The 26,801-nt window shown below is 30.0% G+C and overlaps 2 protein-coding genes across 4 annotated transcripts; both read left to right on the forward strand.

Moving 5' to 3' along the window:
* Positions 1–6,172: 6,172 nt before the first annotated feature.
* On the forward strand, positions 6,173–13,823 carry LOC108469258 (protein ACTIVITY OF BC1 COMPLEX KINASE 8, chloroplastic-like). 3 transcript variants are annotated; one of them, XM_017770153.2, is made up of 13 exons: positions 6,173–6,448; positions 6,526–6,654; positions 7,659–7,853; positions 8,132–8,179; positions 8,251–8,379; positions 8,534–8,658; positions 9,344–9,454; positions 9,563–9,671; positions 11,830–11,948; positions 12,182–12,335; positions 12,786–12,930; positions 13,252–13,321; positions 13,422–13,823. In XM_017770153.2, exons 1-12 carry the CDS (start codon positions 6,323–6,325, stop codon positions 13,302–13,304), a joined length of 1,443 nt encoding a protein of 480 aa, XP_017625642.1. In that variant the 5' UTR covers positions 6,173–6,322; the 3' UTR covers positions 13,305–13,321; positions 13,422–13,823. The 3 variants fall into 3 exon arrangements, with proteins under 3 accessions (XP_017625642.1, XP_017625650.1, XP_052886310.1); XM_017770161.2 differs by having other exon boundaries at positions 7,668–7,853; XM_053030350.1 differs by having other exon boundaries at positions 6,314–6,448; positions 6,526–6,637.
* A 2,070-nt stretch (positions 13,824–15,893) lies between these two features.
* On the forward strand, positions 15,894–24,116 carry LOC108455852 (protein PLASTID TRANSCRIPTIONALLY ACTIVE 10). Its single transcript, XM_017754418.2, has 12 exons — positions 15,894–16,693; positions 17,477–17,536; positions 17,625–17,654; positions 17,752–17,825; positions 19,986–20,067; positions 20,175–20,248; positions 20,412–20,478; positions 21,161–21,253; positions 21,489–21,665; positions 21,744–21,794; positions 22,404–22,555; positions 23,361–24,116. The coding sequence occupies exons 1-12, from the start codon at positions 15,947–15,949 to the stop codon at positions 23,803–23,805; spliced, it is 2,052 nt and encodes a 683-aa protein (XP_017609907.1). The 5' UTR covers positions 15,894–15,946; the 3' UTR covers positions 23,806–24,116.
* The last annotated feature ends 2,685 nt before the right edge of the window (positions 24,117–26,801 follow it).

Genomic DNA, 26,801 nt, shown 5'->3' on the forward strand with positions numbered 1-26,801 from the left:
AGTTAGTCTAAATATTTTATTTTTGTTAAAATATTAACGTGATTTTTAAAATTGTTGATATTGTTAGAATTATTTATTAAATTCATATCCATTACAATGTCATTTTTTCATCATATAGTTATCAAGTGAATTTTTATTTCTTTTAGAATGTCACACAAGTAAATTTTTTATTTTTAAAAAAAGAATTTTAACAGATTTACAACTAAACCTAAATTTTTAATTTTGAAAACTAACTAGACAAAATTCTTGAAAATAATAGTATAAGGATTAAATTCTGATAAAAAATTTAGAGCATATTATAATATTTAAAATTTACCTCTATAATTTTGTCAAAAAAAAAACCCAATGGTGTGGGGCTACCTGTCCAAAATTTGAGAGGATTTGGTAAAATATTAGGTTTGAAAAACGGGTTTAGACAAAAATTAAGTCCGTTTAAGTTATGGGCTAAGCTCATGATTCAACATTTAAAACACCTAAGCCCAGCCTAGTTTAACCTGTTTTCTATGTTTATAATATAATATATTATTTAATTTTTATATATTATTTAATTTCTATCACATAAAAGCTAATGTTTTAATGTAAATATGAAAAAAATATTAATATCTCTATATATAATTTTAATAAATGAAAAGTATATAAAAGTATTCAATAATTAATTAAAATAATATAAATATAAATTTTAAAAATAAAAAATAATATAAGTAAACCTAAAATAAATTTGAGTTAATCATTTATGAAGCCAAACAAATTTGAATAAAATTTTAACACATATTTTAAATCGGCTCAAAATAAACATAAAATATATTAATACCGAGAAGAGATTCAACTATCTCATGATGACCACTAGCCAAATAGAATACAAGTAAATAAAATACTATTGTCGTGTCCCTGTCACTTGCAATCCCCGTCTATTATTGCGTATAAAGTTGTAACAGGGTAAGCAAGGAGAAAAATTCAATACGGTAACAAGTTTATATTTTGATTATTTAATTTTAAAAATTAATAAAATAATAACTAAATTATTCATGCAGACACAAAATTATTTTTATGTATTTTATGTCAATAAATAATTTTAAACTTATAAAACTATTAAAAATAAATAATAAAATTAAAAAATCATAAAAGTTCATGAATTTCAAAAAATTAGCATGGAGTAGTAGATTGCCATGCAGATTGAAATATTAAAAATTTAACGTTTTAGTTAGTATTTTCGTTGAAGAATATCAAATTGACTCTTTTTTGAAAGATTGATGATTAAATTTGACTCTTTTCAAAAGAATAAGGGCTAAATTTAACTAAAAATGGGAAAAATTAACCCCAAAAATGTAAAAGTTGAGACTAAAATTGAAATTATGTCATTTTTAAAATAGCATGATGATATGGCAGTTAAAAAATTGTATAATAAAAATTTAACCATCAAATTTCACATTATTAGTTTAATCATAATTTTAAAAATTAATTCTCAAAATTTACAAATGATCTCAATTTTATCTTAATTCTAAAAGATTCAAAAATATATATAGAAGTACATGAATATTTTCAAAAATATATGATAAATTAAAATTTTATATTAATGTTAATATTAATATTAAATAAATATAAATATATTAATATTAAATAAAATAAAAATCCCCCGACCATCTTTCCGTCCTTCCCTCCACCACTACCGTCACAAGTCCATGGGGTATAAAACCTTTTTTCCTAAACTAGCAGTACAGTACGATTATTTTATTGAATGTTTTTGTACTCAAAAGAGTAACAACAACATTAGGTGGGTAAAAACTATTGAGAGAACTTACTTTTTAAACAATAACAAAAAAAACATGGTTTTAATTTTTTTTTTAATTTTACTCGAAATTTGAGAGAATTTATATAAAAATATTAGGCACTGAAAAATAAGATTAGATAAAAAATTAGACATTTTTAAAATGTGGGTTAGACTCGGACTTAAATTAAGCTCGAGCTTGATCTATTTTTAAATTTATAATACTTTATATTATGTTATTTCGTATTTTATGTAATTTAGAAAATAGTTAAAAAATAAACTTATACTAAAGATATAATACTAATCTAATATAAACATTAAAATAATGTTAATATGACTATATAAAAACATTTAATAAATAAAAATATATAAAATTATTAAATATTAAAATAAAATAAATATGTTTAAAAATTTTAAAATAATATGGGTAAGTCTAAAATGAGTTTGGATTAGTCTTTTGTAAATATAGACAAGTTTAGACAAAATTATGTTAATACCATATTTCGAGTCGAGCCGGATTTACATAAATATAAAATATGTTAATATCATACTTAAATCTAACCCGAACCCGATCTATGAGCACATCTAGTTTAAATTTCATACGAAATATATTTGAATCCTTGTAATTAAAATAAAAATACCCTCCCGGATTTGGGGTAAGCCTCATCAAATGAAGTATTGGAAGAAGTAATGGGCAACAATTGCAAATCCCAGTCTTTTTCTTAACTGGGAAACTTATCAGAAAACTTTCTACATATTTCAACACTGTCTCAGCTCCAATCAACCCTAGTTTCCTTCTATAAACTTCCACTAACAAGATCACTTAAGATCCCATCCAAAGTCAATCCTTTTAAATCTCCAACTTGTAAAACCACTCCTCTTTCGCCTTCTCACCCATTGCACTTCTCCAAAACAGCTTCCATTTTCCTTCAGTTAACCCTAACATGAATTTGCAGCAGCAAAGAGGGAGAGGGACGGGAGTGGTGGTGGTGGGTTTTCTATTTTTTAATATTAATATAAAATTTAAATTTATTATTATTTTTGAAAATATTTATGTATTTTTATATATTTCTTTATTTTTTAGAATTAAGACCAATTTGATACTATTTGTAAATTTTGAAGGTCAATTTTAAAATTATGATTAAATTGATATAATATGTAAAAATTTAAGACTAAATTTATTATTATATTAATTTTTAACTATAATGTGAGCTTACCATTTGTGATTTTGACAAAAGTGGCTAAAATAACCGATTTATATAACACAAATGCTTAAATTACAAACTTTTTATTTTGAGTGCCTAAAATAAATTTCTTTTACAGTTGAATAACTATTTGTGGAATTTACCCTTTTAAAAAACATATTTTAAAAAACATGAAAATGTGATCAACAAAAACAAAATGTCCCAAATTAAAGACATTGATATGTCATTATTACAGACAAGATCGTACATTGAAAATAAGATTTTTTTTGATAATATACCCTTACATTAATATACATTGTTTAAAGGATCTCATATTATTTTTAGTTAAATAAGTCTCTAACTTATCATTTTTTTCATGAAAGTCCTTGATTTTAATATTAAAGAAAATTAATTCGAATTTTTAAATTACTTTCTATTTTTATGTTGATTTGATTTTGATCATAATAGTTTATTAAATAGAAATAAAATAATATTAATATTCTTGAAAGTAAAACGAAATAATACTTAAATTGTTGAAAGTGCTTATATATAAAACACACTTAATCACTCTTTTGAAAATTTTAATTATTTTTTAAATTTTCTATTGGTGTTAAAAGTGTATAATTTCATTACATTAACAAGAAATTAAGATAAGAGCTTAATTTTACTTTAATGATAAAAATGGCTTTTATGGGTAAAATCATAGGGGTTTATTTAACTATTAAAACAATTTAAGGACTTGCTTAAGGAATGTGTAATAATATGTTAGGCCTAAGCACGAGTTATTGGCTCAAAATATCTCACTTGAGCTTGGACAGCCACGTTTACTACTTAATTCTCATAAAAGAAATATCATAGTTGGATGGCCTTCTATTATAATTTATTGCATTAACAAATTTTGAAAAATAGTAAGATTTGTTTGTAATAGTGAATAAATCTCGTCTCTAGCATGTTGATGACATGAGTTCAAAATTTATAATTCTCTTCTTCGTTGTAATGATAGAATAAAAATAAAATGATTGCATTTATTTGATTTGATTGTTATTTTTAGAGGAGAACAATATTTGGTTAAAATGAAGAAAATTGACTACACTGACACAATCGGTTTAGTCGATTTCAGTTTAGACGATTTAGGTTGTCTTTTCAATTATGGATTCTTTTTTGTTAGTTATTTTATTCAGTTATCGATTTTTGAATTTCCAAACCGTCTTGACCGAAAAAACCTGACTTAATTTAATACTTTTGATTATTTAAAATAGGATATATTTTGCTATTAGCCCTTGTAGTTTTTGAAAGTTGTGGATTTAATCCATGTATTTAATTTGATTAGTTTTAGTTCCTATATTTTTCAAATTTTCAAATTTTAATCCTCACCAAACAATAATTGTTAAATTTATTAAGTTTTGCTATTTCTAAAACTGATGTGGTAAATATGTTATCACATATGTAACGTCATGTCAACTTGTTATTTTCACATATTACTTACTAAAAATCTAATTAATGGGTTAACAACTGTCATTTGTATAAAGGCTGGAATTTCAAAATTCAAAAGTATGACAATTTTAAACGATCCAATTGAATAATATGGATTAAATATGTAATTGTACGCATAGTATATGCCCAGTAATTGAACTCAACAGAATAGATTTAACTGCTACGGTTTGAGTCATGACTAAAATTTCAGAAGTTGAAAAGTATAGGGACTAAAATTGACTGATTAAAAAGTATAAGGATTAAAATTATTTAAATTAAAGTACAATAATTAAATCCACAACTTTTGTAAAATATAAGGACTAATAGTGTAATTTAATTTTAAAATATTTTTAAAAATATATAAAATAAATATATATTATTTAAGCCCAATAACTAAAGTCAGCTAAAATTAATTAACCAACCAAACTGATCAACAAAAAGTTAGTTCAATTACGTTGATTCTTGAACTTTAATTTGATTGAGTCGATCTTTGTAGATTATAATTAGTTAAGTCTGTTTAATAAAAAAATTGGTAAAAAAAAGAATGTTGTCTCCTAATTATATTTTGGGTAAACTACATTTAAGGTCATTAAATTATGAGTACTTTTACGTTTTGATCACTTAACTTTAAAATGTTACAAAATGGTCATTGAACAATTTGAGTTTTTTAATTTAAGTCAATGAACTATTCAAAAGTTTTTATTTAAATCATTGGATTGTTAGTTTTTTTTTTTTTTTAAGTTTGAGTAGTAAACTCCAAGCGACGATTTGACGATCGATACAGTGGATCAATACACATCAACAAGTAGAAAAAATACTTTAAATCTAAGTCGATTTGACAGTCAATGCTAGAGATCAGAGAAGAAAACTATTTGTATTTTGGTTCGCAAATTTGTGACATTCAAAGTTGTTTCATGAAAAAAGATTGAATTATAGAAAAGAAGGGAAATGAGAGTTTTCGATTGGTGCAAACAAAGAAGGTCGCACTGATTTTAACAACCTAATGACTGAAATGAAAACTTTCAATTAGTTCAGTGACCAAATTGTAATTTTTTTAATTAAATGACCAAAATGAAAAGTTACCTATAATTTAGTGTCTAATGGTGTAGTTTCCTCTTTTTTTTTTTTTTTTCTTTTCATTTGATTGTCGCTTGTCACTATTAACTGTCCCCATTGGTCTATTTGATTGGGAAAAAACAAAGAAGTACATCCAAAAGCAAAGCCTTGAAGACAAGGAAGAAATAGACCAGTCTTAACCCTTTCACGAATTGCAATAAGCAAAAATGGTCACCCCGAATCCCACTTTCTTCGCTTTCTCAGCCAAGTTTATAGCTTAAACCAAGGTTAAAATATGCCTATAGTCCCGTACTTTTCTAAAATTAGAAATGTAGTCTTTATAATTATATTTTCAGGAATTTAGCCATTTTACTTTCAGATTTCAAAATTCACCATCAACTTTTAATACTATTAAAATTTTTGGTTAAATTGAAGTTAATTATAACATCCTTATTTAATTACATGACTACTAAGTGAGTAATTTTGTATTTCAAAATATCATAACAACAAGTTTAAAAAATAAAACAATATTAACAATTGAACCTGAATTTTAAAATCTGAAAAGTATAAAGATTAATTCTTAAAATAAAAGTACAAGGACTAAATTTCTAATTTCTGAAAAGTACAAGGACTATAGGCAATTTTAACCCTTAAACTAATTGCTGTTGCTTCTACTTCACCCTTTCATGTCTATGTAAAGTTTTACTGTTCAAGGGTCCCGTAATAAGAACCCAAGCTCGTAGTTCTTTTATGTTATTCAAAAACCATATTCCTTGATTTTTTTTTCATTACTTTATTCATCAGTTACAATTACTAATAAGCCCCAAAATTGAGGGAAATTAAAATGAATGCATTGGCTTTTGGTTATGATTTCAAAGAGATTCAAGACAAGGTTTCTCTTCATTTAAGACCTTGGCATCGTTCATTTCAATTCTGGGTTCGAGCAGCTGATATTTATACTGGCTATAAGGTCCTTTCTTTATCTTCTTCTTCTTCTTCTTGTTAATTTGATAGTTTTTGATTGTTGGGTAATTGTTGAAATGATAGGTGTTTCAACTTCGAGTGAGTTTGGTGAAGGATCCACAAAAGAAACAAGCAATGTGGGATAAACAACATGAGCTTGCTGCTGATAAAATTTACGCTATGTGTTATGATCTTGGTGGGTTTTTCCTTAAGGTATACACATTGATTGGTTTGAAAATGGTTCAAATTTAAATGGGTTTCTTTCTGTTTTTTTAGTTTCTTTTCTATTTGATTCTTATTGATTGATTTAGCTGTTCTTAGTTCTTTAAACTACAGTCTTTGCTTTCGTGTTCTTTCAGTTCAATTAAAATGGGTTTGTCTGTTTTTACTTTTTCTGTACTGTTTGATTTTTATTGATTGCCCCTTCTGTTGATTCTGCTGTTCTTAGCTCTTTGCAAATTACAGTCTTTGCTTTTGTGTTCTTTCAGTTCAAATTTAAATGGGTTTGTTTGTTTTTACTCTTTTTTGTACTGTTTGATTCTTATTGATTGCTCCTTTTGTTGATTTTACTGTTCTTAGCTATTGGCAAACTGCACAGCATTTGCTTTTTGTGTTCTTTCAGTTCAATTAAAGACTGAATTTTACCTGTATATTCAAATTTGTTTATGTTCCTTTTGAAATCCTGTTTTACTTACTGATATTTCCCTTTTCACTTTGGTACTGAATACTTTTATTGGTAAATATATCATGGAGACTCCTGTACTAGTAGTTAGATTGCGTTTTGCCCCTTTTACTCAAAAAATAGGCAAATTAGTCCTTGTAAGTTAGGTCAAAGAGCAAATTGATCATTTCTGTAGAAAACTTCATCCATTTCTACTATTAAAAACTGGCGTGGCTAACGGAATAACCAGACAAATACACATGGTGTGCCACGTGTACCTTATGTTGACGTACAAGGACCAATTTTTAACAGAAATGGATGAAACTTTTAACAAAAGGACTAGTTTGCTCTTTGATCTAACGCATAGGGACTAATTTGCCTAATTTTTTAGTAGAGGGGGTAAAATTCAATCTGACTCATAGTACAAGGGACTCCATGGAACTTTTACCTACTTTTATTCCCAATAATCGAGTCATGGATGTTGTTCATCGGTAGGGTGATATATTGTAATTTGTTGTCTGTTTTAATTGCTTGGTGGATGCTTGAATTGAATTAGATTGCTCAGATTATTGGAAAACCGGACCTAGCCCCAGCAGCATGGGTGAAAAGGCTTGTTACTTTGTGTGATCAAGCCCCAGCAACACCATTTGATGCTGTTCAACTTGTTTTAGAGGAGGAGTTTGGTCGAAGCATCAGTGAAATTTTTGAGAATTTTGATGTAAATCCTCTCGGTTCAGCATCGATTGCGCAGGTATTACTTTTTCATTTCTTTACCTGGCTTGAAGTTTTATATGAGCATGCTGGGAAGGGTATAGGTTTATGTATTTAAACATATAAAATCTTTGAAGGTTGAACATTTTCATTAAATAAGCTTCATGCTTGCCAACATACAGCAGGATATGGCACATTTGCTGTTTTATTGCTACCATAAAGTTTAACAGTTTTGTGGGGTTCTCGGGTTCCAGAAATAGGATAATGATTACAAGAACCGAATGGATATACCTTAACATATGTTCGTATCTGAATTAGGTTCATCGAGCAAGATTGAGAGGTGATAAGAACGATGTTGTTGTTAAGGTAAGTCTCCTTGAAAATGATTTTAAAGCCTCATATGTCCATGTGATTTTGACCATTCAAGTTTATGGCAGGTGCAACATCCGGGAATCCAGGATCTTATGATGACCGACATCCGTAACTTGCAAGCATTTGCACTGTACATTCAAAAGACTGATATCAAATTTGATCTGTTTTCCGTTACCAAGGAAATGGAAAAACAGGTATCTGTATTCACACTGATGTTCCTTGCAAAACACATCTATCCTTCTTTTATGTACTTTTCAGATTATGTAAAGTGAGAGTATCGCTCCACTTGGATTTGGATTTCTTTGTTCTTCTGCATGTCGTTAATTATTTATCCTTTCTGTTGTCAAGATCGGATATGAGTTTGACTTTCTAAGAGAAGCCAATGCTATGGAGAGAATTCGCCGTTTCTTATACGAGAATAACAAAAAGACTCCGGTCCTGGTTCCAAGAGTGCTTCGGGGTTTGGCTACAAGGCAAGTTCATTTTGTTCTAATTCTTCATATTGCTTGTACAGGTTTGTCCTAGGACTATCCAAGGATATGTGGAAAAGATGTTTGAAAATGCATTACATGTTGTAGTTTAGGACTTGGTGTTGTCTTTATTGGTTTGATGGACAAGCATAAAGGCTGTACCGATGTAGAGTAATGAGGTTTGTTATCCAGGTTAATGTTGCATCATTGACCCTTAAAATGTTTTAGCTTTTTAAACAAAACCATGGCTTTAAAAACCAGACCGGCTAATTCAACAGGTTGAACCAGGAATCTGTTGGTTTGGCAGTTCAACTTTATAAGTTGAATTGGAAAATTTTAAAGACTGAACCATAAAAAATCAGAAATAGATAGTCCAACCGGTTTGACCTCCTATTCGCTTTTTTCGACGATGGATAAACCATGTAACGTTTTACCTATTTAGTTAAAGGTATTGGGATCCTGGAAGGACAATAATACAGTTGATAGACTATCAAGCTGCATTCTTTAGCAAGAAAAGAGGAATGGCTTTTGAGACAAAGGGATTACGGATCTCAGCTCCTTCTGTATTTATGTCTATTTTTCTTCATGTTTTCTTGATGATGCATTTTATATTGTTTTTTTTTTCTTGTTTTATTGCTTCATTACAGTGCTGTCATTTCAGTAATGCGACGTTTACCTGTTTAAACAGGAGGGTTTTAGTGATGGACTATATCGACGGAGTCCCAATCTTGAATCTTGGTGATGAAATGGATAAAAGAGGAATAAATCCTGGTGGTAAGATGGCAACTTTAGCAAAGCAGTAAGCATCTTAAATACCAAAGAGACTATTGGGTCTCTTGTCTCATTTGTTCGTACTGTACCAGCTATACTCTACTGCATTTATCTTAAGTAACTCTTGTGAATGCAGGAATATACTTAAGAGTTTGACACTAGCTTATGGACAGATGATACTAAAGACCGGTTTCTTCCATGCAGATCCCCATCCCGGAAATATACTGATCTGTAAAGGTTCAGAGGTGAGTTGTCTGTCTTTTTTCTTTTAAGATTTTAAGTTCTATTATAAACTTCTTTCTGTAGAATTGCAAAGATGAAGTAGAATTGAGAGATGAAGAATTTCAAAGAGAAAAACTCTGTAATTTTTCTTATTCCATAAACATGAAACTGCTAGAATTCAAGGGAGAAAAATGAAAACAAGTTTGCCACTGTTTCCTCAATTATAATAATCAAATCGCTCTAAATGCGCAACCTTCATACCTTGGAAATATTTTAATGATCCTAGGTCTTTGATCTCAAACTCCTTAGCAAGTACTTCTTTTAGGTAGTTGATTTCTTTAGTATAATCCCCAGCAACAATAATATCATCAACATAAACAATGAAATAGCAACTTTTCCATTAGGAGAGAAATTTGTGGATAAGGTATGATCAGCTTGACCTTGGGAATACCCCATAATTGTTAATTTCATTTGTGAACTTGTCAAACAATGCTCTAAGAGATTGCTTGAAACAGTAGAGAGACTTTCTAAGCTTACAGACTTTGGTTGCATTGCCTCCTGTATCAAAGCCCGATAGGATTTCCATATTCACTTCTTCTTCCAATTCATCATTGAGAAAAAAAACATTTTTTACATCTAACCAATGAAGAGGCCAGTCTAGATTGGTTGCTAGAGATAGAAAAACCGAAATAATATTAAAGCTTTGTTTAGCATTGCATTTCAAACTTTCTTTTCAAGCCAAATCAGCTTTTCGACTCATAAGCAATGCTAATTGCTAAATGACTAACTTTTACCTTCAAACTAGCTTTTCGAGCCAAACCAAAAAGCTAGAAAATCCAGGTTTTGGCTTTTGCAAAAGCCCATTGGTGAGAAATTATAAATCCACTCTTCTCATTTATGATGTATATTCAAATTAAATGCTACAAAAAAATTATATTAATTGGAAAAACCAAGGAAATAATCCAAGGAAGTCAACGGCGATAATTGGAAAGACCACCTCTAGGGGGTGTGCTTCATGCGCTGGCATGTGGATGAGTGTGAAAATCCTTTTGGCGGCGTGTGAGACTGAAGCACAAAGAGAGAGGCTGCTGAACTTTTGAGTTTTGCCAAAAATAAGGCTAAGGATCTCTTATAGGTGGCAGTGAGAATAAAAGCACGGGCTAAGTGTGCAAGTACCAAAATTTTGAATTCTAGCGTTTAAGAGTCTCTTAAAAATTCAAAATTGGACCTCTAAATATGGAATTATAGCACCAATACCATGAATAAACCTGAGTATTTTCAAGAGAGTTCAAAATTTAGAAAAAGGTTTAGAGATAAAACTGATTCTTACTCTTGAATTGAGGTGGAAAAATACATTTACAAGCAATCTAGGCCTATCTAAGGAAACTAGTAAGTTGTACATAATTCAAAAGTCCCTAATAATCAGTAATTACTAAGATCATGCCATTTGGTCAAGCTAGGCTGTTACGAATCTATCTGCCTAAGCTGTCAGTGTTGTTAGCAAGCTATCAACATTTTCACTTTCAATTTATGACTTAGCAATTGCTCCTACATTGGGGCCTGAACTAGGCAACTGTTTACACATTAGGGCTTGAACTTTATTTTAACTAACTTGGACAAAAGAGGTTTAAGCCCCAGTGTGGGAACCATTGCCAAGTTTAGGGTTTAACTTGAATAAAAAAAGTTCAGGCACCAAATGAGAAAAGTTGTCAAGTTCTGGGTCTAACTTGGGTAAAAATAGTTCAGACTCCAATGTGGAAAAAGTTGCTAATTCAAGCCTTAAAAAGTGATTTAACCCTCTAATTTTCTTATTCCATAAACATGAAGCTGCTAGAATTCATAGGACAAAGTGACATGTTTGTCACTAGTTCTTTCTTAATTCTAGTAATAATCAAATCCCTCATATTGAGATACAATCAAATTAAATCTCTAAAAAAAAAAAAAGAAGAAAAATTCTAGGGAGAACCTTCCTATTTTCTTTATTCGAACAAGGAAACTAGGGAAACTAATCCTTAAAAATCGTAGGGATTAGCTTTGGATTTCTACATTTTCCAATTCTTATTCATTTATAATCTTCCATATAGCATACTTCTGATTGAATTGAGCTTTGTTAGTTGTAACTTTCAAACTCTCCATGCTGATTGTGCGACTATTTCATTTTGCTTTTTCTGCTTAAGTCAGGTTGCATTGCTAGACTACGGGCAAGTGAAGGATCTACCAGACCAGTTGAGGCTTGGATTTGCTGATTTGGTTCTTGCCATGGCTGATAGTAATCCTGTAAAAGCAACAGAAAGCTACAGGTGTTTCTATGCTTTTAGTAACCTTTCAATACAAATTTCAGTTGGTTGACCAGACAAAAACAGAACTTAATTCCGGGTTGTGTCATTTCTGTTGCATAGAATAAGAATAATAGGCAACTTGCAGGATGGTCAACATGAATCTATGAATAACTTTAGTAGCTGTTGGTTTGACGTTGTTATCCTTAACTTTTTCAATATCTAATTGGTTTTAATTTTCTTATATTTGCTTTTAGGGAACTTGGGATAGATACTGTAAGCAACTGTAAGAATGAACAACAGGAAATGCTTCGGTTGGCACAGACGATGTTCGATACAAAACTACCCCCAGGAGTGGTAATGTTGCAACCATTCTCAGAAGATGCTTCCATAAAAAAAATCGGTGTACAGGTAAGGGAGCTGATCATTGTTCGTTCTTACTGTTTGATGATATTCAGAGTACTCATTCTTACAAGATTTGTCCCTTCATTTAGCATTTATGTTTATTTGTTCGCCTTTGGCTTAATGGTAAGGTTGAATTCCCGGAAACTTTGAGATTCTAGATTTGGGTCCCACCCTATGTTATCCATGTGTGGGTTGTCAGTCTAGATTTTTTCTGGTTTATGTTCCACCATGTGTGAGCTCTGTCCTAATTGATTTTGGACTAGGTCTGGATATATTCCGATCATCAGTCAGGTTGTGCTTTCTAATTTGCTTTTGGCTGTAGTTATTCAGATGTATTGATTGTAATTGTAATTGTGCTTATAATTGTGCATGTATCCTCTTCAAAATAAAAAAAAATAAAAATTGTCTATTTGTTTCTTGTGATTATAGTGAATTCTTTTTTCTTGGTTATGCCAGTCTTTTCCAGAGGAATTGTTTTCTGTTCTTCGTACGGTACATCTTCTAAGAGGACTTAGTGTTGGTCTCGGAATCAACTACTCATGTGCGGAGCAATGGAGGCCCATCGCGGAAGAGGCTTTGTACAATGCTGGAAGGTTAAAAGGTATCCTTTTTGAACTATAAGCTAAAACTAGTGTCACATTTGTACTGATGGCGTCTTATCAATGGGCCAAAGGCCCTTTTCGGAACTACATTTTTGTCAAGAAACATCTTTCCACTTTTTTCCCGGTCAGATTAGTGATTCATCCAGCCTTTTGATTCATTACTCGTGCTCTATCTATATTTTGAGCAAATGTGACATTTGAATGACTTCAAGTGCAGTATAAGTGTGTAAAATTCTGACCAAAAACTTACCTATAATCCTTGGATTTGCATATTGAATTGTCTTCCATGTAATTTTCAAGTTCGGTTGGTCTTATTTCAGGTGCGAACCGGACTAAAGTAAGTAACCCGGGCAGATTTTTCTGGAGATATTAATTAGCTTGAAGAACAAGGTAGGCTTATCAGTCATTTGGCCAGCTCATTTGTATACATTCATTTGGCCTGTTCATTTGTGATCTAATACAAGCTTCTTTGTATTTAAATGCTATGCAGAAAAGGAAAAAAAAAACAGGGCTTTAACATGCAACAATTACTGTTAATATTTTAACTGAGAAATCCACCAAACAGTGGAGAATCAGAACTTAGGGCTGTCGGTAGTTACATTCTTGCTACAGAAGCATCGAAAAAGATGAAACTTGGCAATTAAGCATGGTTTAGAATGTAAAAAAGGAAGAGAAAATACTAAAGAGCAATAGTTTTTAGTGATTTTAAGGACTCTTATTAGCATTTAGAGGTTTGTAGTATCCAAATCAATTCATTGAAATTAGTTAAAATGATAGAAACAAAAGGATTCAAGAGTTGCTATCTGAAGATGTGCTTTTACTTTATGTTGTTAATGGGAATCTATGGCAAAATGAAGTTCAACTTTAGCTTATGGCTGAATTTATTTTATAATCCATATTGGTTTTATGATTCATGTTTGAGATTGAAAAAAATTAAAACTTTGAAATGTTTTGAGAAATCAACTGGAATCAAAATGCAAAGGAGTTTTACCTCATTTTAATAATAATAAAGGTAACTATTTAAATTTAAAACAATGTTTTGGAAATCTGCAAAGCAATTTTGCCCCTTTTAATAATAATAAAGTTAATTGAAATGAAATCAAAATGTAAAAGAATTTGACCTCGTTTCTCATTTTAATAATAATAAATGTAATTAATTAAATTTAATAATAAAATGTCGGAATCAAAATGCAAACTAATTTTGATCTTATTTTAATAATAATAAAGGTTGTCATTTTAATAATAATAAATGCATTTATTTAAATTAAATAGTAAAAATTGGCCGATTTAATAATAATAATAAGAATTTTGATTTCATTTCTTATTTTAATAATAATAAAGGTAATTATTTAAATTTAATAACAAAAATGGAATAAGATTTTTGCCATTTCACTTAACCCTGTGATTAGTATTTAATTGGTACTTCAATTTTAATTCTATCACATTTGGGTACATTTATAATAATACTGATTAAAACGTGATGATATAACACTAATAATTAATAACACGATGACACGTGGTGGCATCTCATTATAATATATGACGAAAATTAATAGAAGTAAAAAAAAAAAACACTAAGATTCATTGCTAATTTTAATATATTTTTTATTTTTTATAAAGTGTTAAGTTTTATATTATTATTTTGAAATTAAAATATATAAATTTATAAAAGAAATCATAAATATTATTTTACACTTAAAATGAACATGGATAAATGGTTGTGTTTTTAATAATTATATATATTTTAATTTCAAAATAATAATAATAATGTAAAAATTTTGGTTATTTTTTTAGTAATTATATATTGTTAATGAGTTTTTAACTTCACAAGTAAGGTTTAGTATATGACACATGTCTGTTTTAATTCATTTTAATTTTTTAATGATAAACTACACCCATAGTCAATCTAAAATAAGGGATATAATTATTTTAATTTATTTTTAATTTAATCACTCTAATTAAAATAATTTTTCAAATTAGTTTTTGCCCTAAAAAATTCTGTTAATTGACATGATACATTAGACCAATTGAGTGGTAGATATGTGGCATATTTTCTGGCTTTAACTAAAACTTAGGTACCTCTCTATAATTAGTCCAATTTCTTTTATTATTATTTTTTGTTTCTCTTCTCTCTCTGTTCAGCACCCTCCCTTCTTTAATCAATCATTTTTTTATTTCAAATGGTAGATAAATCGAACAAAGCATTATAAAATGACAAAAAAAAAAGAAAAGGACAATGTGCATTTGAGCTCTGCTGGTATGAAGGATAAATCGAAGGTTTTGGTTCTAGTAATGTGTTACGGTTAGTATAAAAATAGTTGTGACTGTAAAATTAAATATTATAGTGATATTATAATGTGAGAAAAAAATTAAACATACTGCATTGAAAGGAAACGTGTATTCAAAAAAAATAAAACGTGCATTCAAAAAAAATAAAAAATTATCAAAAGCTTTTGTCACTGTTGTTGGAGTCCGAGAAGAAGTTAGCAAGCTCTATAAAAAAGTATCTTAATTAAAGTGATTAAATTTTGAAAAAAAAAATTAGAGAGACTAAAAAAGAATTAAATTTTGAAAAAAATTTAGAAAGACTAAAAAAGATAAACCGTATTTTAGAGTGATATAGATGTAGTTTATTCTCTTTTTAATTTTTTCTCGTGATAGCATTTAATCATTGTTTGTTAAGGTTTTAACTTTCTTGACAATACACTGAATAATTTTTATTATATATATTTTAATTTTAAAATAATATTAATTTATTAAGTTCTTTCTATTTTAAGATTCATGATGTATAGTGTTCGTGGTTGTCAATCCCAAAGTTCGAACTTAATTATAATAAAAAGTAATTTCTTTTTCCAAATGAATGAAAGAATAAGATGTTTTGATGGAAAACCACAGGGACTAAAATCAGAATTGAACCAATTATAACTTATCCATTTATTAGATTGTTTTTTTTTTAAACAAACGTTATCCATTTCCCTCCATCTCACAACGCTCTTCCTTTGCCAAACCCAAAAGATGCAAATACTTCAAACCCCTATTTTCTTCTCATTCTCTAAACCCTTAAACCCTTCATCATCAAAACCCTCTTCTTTTAATCCCCCCAATCCCCGTTCCTTCCCTTTCTTCTTCAAAACCCATTTCCCCAAACTTTCATTTACCCCAAAATCCTTCAGCTCCGACGAATTCCCCGTCGACGAGACCTTCCTCGAGAACTTCGGTCCCAAAGACAAAGAAACCGAGGACGAAGCCCGTCGCCGGAACTGGATTGAAAGAGGATGGGCACCATGGGAAGAAATCCTAACCCCAGAAGCTGATTTCGCTAGAAAGTCACTCAATGAAGGTGAAGAGGTCCCTCTCCAAACCCCTGAAGCTATCGAGGCTTTTAAGATGTTGAAACCTTCTTATAGGCTTAAGAAGATGAAAGAAATGGGGATTTCTGAGGATGAATGGTATCGAAAACAGTTTGAGATTAAAGGGGATATTCCTGATCCTTTGGAGACGTTGTGGGCGGGACCATTGGCGTTAAGACTCGTGCCGCCACGTGATTGGCCGCCTAGGGGATGGGAAGTGGATAGAGAAGAGCTGGAGTTTATAAGGGAAGCGCATAAATTGGAAGCTGTGAGAGTGGATTTGGAGAAAGTGGAGAAGGAGGTTATAACTGGTGAAGCAGATATGGAGTTGGATAGATATAAAGTGTTTTTGAAGCAATATAAAGAATGGGTCGATGCTAATAAAGATAGATTGGAAGAGGAGTCTTATAAGGTTTGCAATCTTTTAAACGACTTAACTTTTTTTTCCTTTCTTTTTGGTTTTGGGTGGATTGGGTGTTTTTTGTTTAAAACTTTTGGCAATTTTGATTAATCCATTTGAAATGGGGTTACAATGAATTTTATGGTTAAAGTATTTCATTGAACAGGCATTTAAGTGAAATTAATATTCTAAATCTTAATATTTTATTGGCATTTGATGCTCTTAACTTTGTGAGATCAATCATGAACTGATGTAATGAATTCTAGCTTATCGGGGAAGAGAAAAATGGGCTAAAAGTATCATGGAGTCCCTTGTACTAAGAGTTAGATTGCATTTTGTCCGATCCACTTAAAATAATATCAAATTAGTCTTTGTACATTAGATCAAAGAGCAAACTGGTTGTTCTGTTAAAAGTTCCATCTATTTCTACTATTAAAATTAGTCTCTATATGTCTGAATAAGATACACATAGCATACCTAGTGAAATTGTTCGGTTATTCCGTTAGTAATGTTAGTATTTAGCAATAGAATTGGATGAAATTTTTAACAGAAAGGATTAGTTTGCTCTTTGATCTGAAGTAAAAAGGCTAATTTACTCATTTTTTGAGTAAAAGGGGCAAAATTAAATCTGACTCCTAGTATAGAGGTCTCATGGTACTTTTACTGAAAAATGGGTTTTCTTATAGGTTGACATGCTAACAAGTTTCTGTGCTGGGTTTATTTATTGGGTTTATATTTCTCTATATATATTGTTAAGCCCTTATATGCTAGTTTGGTTCCTGTTTGTTGATGCAGTATGACCAAGATTACTATCCTGGTAGGAGAAAAAGAGGGAAGGACTACAAAGAGGAAATGGTAATTGAATTGCCTTTTTTTTTTTTCCAAGTTGTTTCAAACTATATACAAAGCTATTGATGATGCATCATTTATTGTATTTTGACAGTTGGAGCTTCCGTTTTATTATCCTGGACAAGTAAGTTTCCAAACTCGTTGTTTCTTATGGAAAATGCTTTTCGAGTATAAGGATCACATAAGAAAGAACAGATCTTTGATGAATAATTTCTTTATAGATTTGTGAAGGTAAAGTGACTACCTTACACCTATATCAAGGAGCATTTGTCGACATAGGTGGTGTACATGAAGGGTAATTGTCATCACTTGATCTAATGTTGTTAGTAATTTCACCAGATTCTAAGTTTTGATCTTTTACCTTAAATCACTTTTGCTATAAACTTTCTTGCTGTGTCTATCTTAAAGACTTTTATCTAACCAAGATCACAAGTACCAAAATAAATCTCTTCTAAAGGCTAAAGCTCCCTATTCATTCACCATTGAATTTGTTCTCATCTTCAAATATGTGTGCTTTTGTGCTCCTTCCATCAATCCAATTATCTGCATTCCTACTATTATTTAATTTTAGCTTGCTAGTAATGGGAAATTATGAGATTCTTAGACCTTTGGAACTCCATGTGGCATATTGCGGTAAAAGTACCATAGAGGCCTCTGTACTAAGAGTCGAATTACATTTTGCCCCCTCTACTAAAAAATGGGCAAATTAGTCTCTGTATGTTAGATCCAAGAGCAAATTGGTCTTTTTGTTAAAATTTTCATCCATTTTTGCTATTAAAAATTGGTCCCTATATGTCAGTATGAGGTACATAGGGAACACCATGTGTTAGGGGTGAGTGTTCAATCGAATCGAATCAAGTGAAAAAAGTTCGAGTTAGTCGAGCTGGCGAATCTTATTTTATCAATCAAACTCAATTTGAAAATTTTTTGAATCGAGTCAAGTTAAACGAAATTCGAGTCAAATCGAATATATTTGTTTGAGTTAAATTAAAAAAATAAATCAATTCAAACATATTTATAAAAATTTTGTTTTTAAAAAATAATCATAATCAAGTGTACATGATATGCTCAATGAAGACATAGATGAAAGAACTAAAGATTCCCTTCTTTGAATAAAGACATTTTATATAATTATGACTCTTTGAGCTCTGAAGTGCCATTTTCTATTTTCAATGCTAGATTCAACTTATCTTATGATGGTGAATTTTTACTTAATGGTACTTTGCCTCACCCTCAAAGATAGTATTCTTAGCTAACATCAGGTTTAGGATATTTCTTGTCATATAATTTTTATTCTCAATAGACATGTTTTAATAGTCTTGGTAATGGAAGTGAGGTTCCATAACCTAGACACCGATATGATTCTTTGAGTTAATGAGAAGTAATTTGTAGTTCATTAAATTGCAGAGCCACAGGGTCCAAAGTTAGCTCTAACAACCAACTTCATCTTTGTGGCCCGTGACTGGGAAAGCTGCTCCAGTTAACCGGCTTTCACCAGAAACTTTAAACCATAAAGTTTTAATTCTCTTATATATTTCTATATATAAGTTTAGGAACTAAAGATGCCATTTTAACTCAAGTTTTAATTGTTGTCTTATTTGGGGTACAGATTCAGTTAAACGAAACACAGGATGAAGTTAAAAAACTTTAAAACGTTAAGTTTAATAGCAAAACAACGTCGGGGGTGGGGGTGGTAACAGAAATTGAAATTAACCCTAAATCCAAAGTGACATCATTTTGATAATTCGGTTTCAGTTATTCAAGTTGTAAAAATTCAACTTGATTTGAACTCAAAAAACCGACTTGCTTATTTGAATTGACTTGAAAAACCGAACAACTTGATTCAAATAACTTGAAATTTGAATTTTGTATTCTGTTATTTTCGAGTCGTTTCGAGTTTTACTCACGTCACTGTCTAGTTATTCTATGAGCCACACCAATTTTTAACAATACGATGGATTAAATTTTTAACAGGAATGACCAATTTGTTCTTTAATCTAATGTACATGGACTAATTTGCCCAATTTTTTTAGTAGAGGGAGCAAAATGCAATTTGACTCCTAGTACAGGGGATTCCATGATACTTTTACCGGCATATTTCCAAGGCAATACATCAATTTTGAGTGTACATTTATTTAACTATGTGATCAAGAATGATCTCAAATATTATGCAGTAGCTGATTAATGGCTATTGTAGAGGCTTGATTTGCTATATAGCTGATTTGATATCAATTAGTTCTATTGTTAATTACTTGATCTTTGATTTCAGACATGGCTATTTGGCTAGATTAAGTCTATGTTTAACTGTGTGGCGTACCTACTAGATTAATATGTATAAATTAGTTCTATTGTTGATTACTTGATCTATGATTTTGCACATGATTAGCTAAATCAAGTCTATGTTTAACTGTGAGGATTTCCTACTAGATTAATATGTTGTATTTATATATTTCAGGTGGGTCCCTATTAAAGGTAATGATTGGTATTGGATTCGCCATCATATAAAAGTTGGTATGCATGTTATTGTTGAAATTCTGGTGAGTATTTTCTGCCTCTTCCATTTTCTTCTAATAAATTTCCTATTCAAATTAATGAAAAATCTAGTAATTTTATGTCACTTAACTACATTTTACCCTTTCTGCAGGCCAAACGAGATCCTTACCGGTTCAGGTTTCCTATCGAAATGCGTTTTGTTCATCCTAATATAGACCATCTGATGTATGTAATTCTGGACATTGGTAGTTCTTTCTTCTATTATCGACCATGTGATGTAAAATGGAAGCCACCTGCCATCTAATATCACTAGGAGTTCATAGTGTTGCTTAAGTTTATTACTTTCCAATTTTCCTCTTTGTTTTCTGATTTGCATCCTTACTTCCAGATTTAATAGATTTGACTTTCCACCTATATTTCATCGCGATGAGGATACTAATCCAGATGAGTTACGGGTATGTGACTTGTTGCATCATATCTGTTTCAATTATTTTTTTCTGTATTTGAATCAAACTCATTGAGAGGTAAAAGGACCACAAACCCCCTCTGTACGATATGCGGATTGCATTTTAGCCCTTCTACTGAAAAAATGGCTAAATTTGTTATTTTACCTTATATGTAAACACCAAAACAAACATTTCACGGTGCAATTTTAACAGAGGGGCTGTTTTGCTCACCCATCTAACATAAGGGACTAGTTTGCCCATTTTTCAGTAGAAGGGCTACAATGCAATCCAGGATATAGTACAAGAGGTTTTCTGACACTTTTACCCTCATTGAGACCATCTTTTATGGTGTCGATATGGGAGAAATTCTGGGTTCTCCTCAACTTTAGAATTGTTATCTTGATTTGTTTGGTTTTTCTAACATACACTTTTCAACTTCATATTCACTCTCTAATGATGGTTTTGCCCATCTAATTTGTTTGTATGGATGGTGGGGAAATGACCTTCTATACCACCATTTCAAAGCTGTTGTTCTAGTTATTCAATTAAAATGACTTCAAAAGATAATGCAAGTGCAACTGAGCTATTTAGTATCCCCGTGTGATTTTGTTTCGAAATTATTCTATTCATTTTCTGGAATATCAAATTTGTACCCTGATTATACTTCAATCTCATTTTGTTCCTTTTGCAGCGGGATTGTGGGAGACCTCCTCTTCCTAGAAAAGATCCAGGAACTAAACCCGAAGTGGAGCCCCTGTTGTCAAATCACCCTTATGTTGACAAGGTAATCCGACAGTATTGTCTTCATTGATAATTTGTAGTTTGCTTCGTAATAGTTTGTTCATGCATGTGCATGAATGCATGCCATGTCTATGGACATTGCGAGGGCTGATGAACCTTCTAATGATAATATTTTAAATACCCATGTTAACAATTGAATGTTATTATCACCCACCTGAACGCTCAAAAAGAACAAATGATCATTCTTTTTACAAGACCTGTTTTTGTCTGTCATGCAGTTGTGGCAGATCCATGTTGCTGAGCAAATGATTTTGGATGATTTGGAGGCAAATCCGGAGAAATACAAAGGTAAAAAGTTATCAGAATTAACTGATGACGATGACTATGATGAAGAAAACAACGTTCAATATACCAAAGTTCGGTTCAAGAAAGGTCTTTTACCAAAAATGATTGTGGTGAGCTTTTCTTTATTGAATTTCGATATGGACCTTCTGCTTATATCTACCTGCTAATATGGTCATATTTCTTGATAGAAAACTAGTGTTAAAGAACTCAATTTGGAAGCTGCCTTAGCAGAGCGCGAGGTAATTATTTCTTCTTTTTGTGCTTCCTCTATTCTTGACGTTTTTCTAGTTTTTGCTGTAATATTCAAGAGAAATTTCTTTTTCAATTTCTTCATTTTTCACATTCAACTCCAAATACATGTTAAACCTTTTTGGTAAAAGGACCTCTCCAGTCCCTGTCAAAAAAATTGGAGTAATTTAATCCTATCAATTTCGAAAGTGAGCAATTACGGACAATTAATTGAAGTATTGTGGGTTGAATTTGTTAAGTCATGACCAAATCGATAGAATGTGTAAATTTTGGGAGCTAAGTTTGTTACTATACCGGCCAAATTTATGTAAAATTGACGAAAAACATTAATGTTGTAAGTAATTGTTCTTAGTTGTCCACTTTTGAAATTGATAAAGATTAAATTGCTCTAGTCTTTTTGAGAGGGACGATTTGCTCAGTATCAAAATTGAGGAGGACTGCAGAGCTCTTTTTACCAAACCCCTTTTAAGACAAAAAAATCAAACATATCCAAGACTAGTAACGTATAAATCTTTACAAATTTCTGTCGTTTTCTTTGAGTTGCCACATAAATGAACTTTAGGCAGAGGTTTTACCTTTTTCCCTTGAATCCGGTACAGCATCACAATAAACTCAGAAGAGAAGCGAAAGAAAGAGGAGAGAAATATAAGATCAGCCAATTCAGGCGAAATACTGAGATGGATGAATACGACTATCTACATTGGCGTCGATCGTTTGAGGAAAGAGAAGCTTTAATCAGAGACATCAGCTGGTATTTATTCCCATTGCTCTTATTTCTTCTTCTTCTTCTTCTCCTTTTTCTATATAGATAAATTACAACTGGTGAAAGACTTTATCATAGAATGGCGTATTTTCTCGGCTTCTATTAGTGCTATTTCAAATGATGCATTATCAAGATACTTGAATAGTAAGAATCAGGGTAATATAACAGTGTTTTACTCGTAATAGAATTATTGTCGTTTCCATCTGATTGACCAACTGCATTGATACATTATCTTTTTGGTAAACTGCAACCAATGTACGTTTTGGCTATTCAACTTAAAAAAATTACAAATGGTCACTGAATTATTTGGAAGATTTTATTTAAGTTACTAGGCTATTAAGTTTTTTTCAAAAAGTACTACTAGCGAGTTCCAAGTGATGATTTGATGATCAATGGGTGGATCAGTATCCATCAACAAGTAGAAGAGCATGTTTTAGATTCAAGACAATCTAACGGTTAGTGGCGAAGATCAGAGAAGAAAGTTGTTTGAATTTTGATTCATTTAAAGCTGTTTCATGAAAAAGCCTGAATTGTACAAGAGAAGTGACCAAAACAACCAAATGATTCAAATGAAAACTTTTGAATAATTTAGTGATTATTTTGTATCTTTTTCAAGTGGCCAAAACGTAAACTTACTAATAGTTTAATGACTTTGAGTGTAGTTAATTCTATCTTTTCCATGGAAAGATTGTATTGGAAATACCGAATCCAATTCCTTCTGATTCGTTCTGCACTACGTCGTGCTTACAAATACATCGTCTTTGCTTTCTACTGATAGACTGATTTTACACAGCCGTCAAGCTCTTGGTTTGCCATTGGAAGAGCCAGGAAGATATAAAGATGCGAGTTTTTTTGGGAAGGATCAATACGATCCTTCGAATCCTTTGTACCGGTATGATTACTGGGGAGAACCCAAGAACTCAGAAAAAAGTAAACAAGAACGGATGACAGATGCCCACAACAAATCTATTGTCGGAAAAGGCACCGTATGGTACGAAATGTCTTATGAGGATGCCATCAAGCGGAAAATGAAAAGAGAAACCAGTTCAAAAGGAACAATGCAAATGGAAGCTGATGAAGATGAGAAGATAGATCAAGTAAGTGATTCTGATTATGATTCTGATGATGATTTTGATTTCAGCATTTTAAGTGATTCCAGTTTTGAGTTCCCAAATCAACCTCTTGTTAATGGGACTGAATCTTCTAGCATATCAGATGAGGGTATGTTTGAGAATTAACGTGAATAGTTATGTTAATTGGACTCGGGTGTGAAAGTTGGGACACGATTATGTTTGAGAACTAAGTTTCTTCATGTATTTGAAGGATCGTTAGGTAATCATGTTTCGGTACTGATATCCGAATGTATACCGGATACGGATATCAAACACGCTTATTTCTCAGTCATAGTAACATAGAGGATCATGCTATAATTGATGTATAGTTTACAGTTTGAGAGCTGGTGAGCTTAAAATTTTGATCCAATTTAGAACAGTTTTACCCTTCTTTTCTTGTTCTACGAATAGTAGATGTTTACTTGTTTCGGTTAAAACTGAGTTTATCTTGGTTTTATTATTAGTAAGATTTATTTAATTTTGGCTAAAGTATTTAAAAAAATCATTTGAAAATCAATTGGACTCTTAGTTAAAAACTGCAATCAATTGGACTTTTAATTCAAAAATGACAATAGATTGGGCTTTATCAAATTGTCATTTTTGTTAAGATCCTTGATGGACCATTAAGCGTTAATATTAAAAATTTTGATGATGTGTCGGTTGATGTGGAAATATATTGATGTGAATCGTTTATTTGATTTTTAATTATTTTATGACGGTTTAATTGACTTTTTTAAAATTATTTTAAGAGGATTTAATTGATTGGGCTTAATTGTTTTTAGGGATTATATAAAAAAATTAAAAATATATAAAAATTATGAAAATAACTTAGAAATTATATAAAATGAAAAAAATGAAAAATTAAAATTATTATAAAAGTTTTAGCCTAAAAATTATTAAAATATTATAAATTTTTGAAAATGATAGAAAATCTATAAAATTATTAAATATCATAAAATTTTAAAAATATATAAAAACTATTAACTATTATAAAATATTATAAATATGTTATGAAAAAATGAAAATATTAAATAAAATTTAAAATTATTAACGGAAATCACAATTGAAGGGTCTAATTGATTGTTATTTTTAGATTATGGATCTAATTGATTGCACTTTTTAATCAAGGATGCAATTGATTTTCGAACTATTGTTAAGGGGCTTTTTTAGTACTTTAGCGTTTCATTTTTAAACTAATTTTATTCTTTGTTTAAAGATTTCAATTGAATGATTATTTATAATTAAAAATTGAATTTCATATTGAATTTTATTCTTTACTTAAGGATTTTTATAATTTTATCATTTTAATCCTATTCTTTTGCTTTGAACATTTAATTTTTACTTTTAGTAAATGTATAATAATAAATTTGACTTTTATTTATTTCTTTTGATATTTTGATCTTAATTTTTTGTTTTATCACTTGACTCTCAATTTTTAAAAATAAAATAGTCAAATTACTTTTTTTAGATGAAAAATTGACTAACTATTAAAATTATAATTCTGACGTGCAATGATAATCGGTGAATAATAGCATATAAAATTTCAATTTAAAATAAATATTCAATAAAACCTTAAAAATAAAATTCATTATTTACACGATAATTGTAAGTGAACAATATCATTGTCAAGAGGTAGAAACCAAATAAATAAAGCAAGTACACTAAATGCAAATACCATAAACAAAAGAATGTTGTGGCTTCTACTACATCATCAAGTCACAAGAATCATTTTCAACAATTAATAATATATGTTGGATTAATCCTAATTTAGAATTAATAATACAAATGCACCTTTAGATTTAGGTTTAGTGTTAAAATGCACAAGAGTCACTATCGCACCTTCCCTAACACTTCCTCCCAGTGGTAAGACTATAGTTATTAAGCTCATACTTGGCTATTGTGGTTGATCAAAAAGTTTTTACCTTAAAATTAATCTTTAGTAATATTTAGGGATGGTTATGGACCGGAGTGGGTGGATATTGCTAAATTCATCATCGTTTCATAGTTGGTACGCTCTGCTCTATCATCTACCTCGCTCACTATAGATGTATAATTTTGAAAACCACCACTACTTTCATGAATGCTAGATGCATCTATCATCGCTTTACCCCACCTTGCTCCGCTTTAATTTAATTTTGACTATTTATCTTTAATATTTTTAATTTTTTAAAGTTAAGTAAATATATTTAAACATAATTTTTTTATATTAGGTTACTACATTTTTTTTCTCTTTTAATAGTTTATATATATATAAGGATAAAATGATAATTTTATATAGTGGAACAAGTCGGACAAACCGTTACCATAATTGCTCCATGCGTGCTATAAAAAAAGTCCACCCTAGCCTACCTCACCCTACAACTAATTTTCAAAAAAAGAAAATCGAAATCTATCAAGCAGCTCAAGTTTTACCATCTCTAGTAACCTCTAACTAAATTGCTAGCGTAAGGGACTGACCGATGTTGAAACTAACAAAAATAAAATCCAAGTCCCAATAAATAAATAGATTGACATGTTATACTGTTTAAAAGTTTTATAGTTTAGGTAAATTACATTAGTAGTTATCCAACTATTAGTAATATGAAAAATTATAAAATGATCAATTTTTCTTTTTGGTCACGAATTGTTAATTATTAACAGAAGATAACTTGAAAGCTTTTAAATATAATAATAACTTTAACCCTAAACATTTATATGTTATATCAATTTAATCTTAATTTTTTCAGTTAAAGTCACCACGTGTTACAATCATAGTGTGACACGTGGCAAAAAATGATAAAAATAAAATTAATAAATGTTATAAAAATATTAAATTTTAATAAAAATATAAAAATATTTAAATTTTATCTAAAATTAGAAAAAATTACAAAAATCGTAAAAAATTATAAAAATTCTAAAATTTTATAAAGATCGTAAAAATTATAAAATTTTATAAAGTTGTAAGAAGTTTATAAAAATATAAAGAAATATAAAATTAAGTAAAAATATATATAAAATTATCGTACTAAAAGAAACATTTTATAATGTTTCTATAAATTTTATTTATTTTTATTTTTAATCAATTTTTGCCACGTGTCACGTTGTGTTGCGACATATGATAGCTTTTAATAGAAAAAAATTAG

Source organism: Gossypium arboreum, chromosome 7 (genome assembly GCF_025698485.1).
Source record: "Gossypium arboreum isolate Shixiya-1 chromosome 7, ASM2569848v2, whole genome shotgun sequence".
In the NCBI taxonomy this organism is placed as follows: Eukaryota; Viridiplantae; Streptophyta; class Magnoliopsida; order Malvales; family Malvaceae; genus Gossypium; species Gossypium arboreum.

Coding starts and splice junctions, on each gene's coding strand:
- LOC108469258 (XM_017770153.2), top strand. CDS start 6,323: ATGAATGCATTGGCTTTTGGTTATGATTTCAAAGAGATTCAAGACAAG. Junction 9,672..11,829: donor TGATCTGTAAAGGTTCAGAG/GTGAGTTGTCTG, acceptor TGCTTAAGTCAG/GTTGCATTGCTAGACTACGG. Junction 11,949..12,181: donor AAAGCAACAGAAAGCTACAG/GTGTTTCTATGC, acceptor ATTTGCTTTTAG/GGAACTTGGGATAGATACTG.
- LOC108455852 (XM_017754418.2), top strand. CDS start 15,947: ATGCAAATACTTCAAACCCCTATTTTCTTCTCATTCTCTAAACCCTTA. Junction 16,694..17,476: donor TGGAAGAGGAGTCTTATAAG/GTTTGCAATCTT, acceptor TTGTTGATGCAG/TATGACCAAGATTACTATCC. Junction 20,068..20,174: donor ATGTTATTGTTGAAATTCTG/GTGAGTATTTTC, acceptor CCCTTTCTGCAG/GCCAAACGAGATCCTTACCG.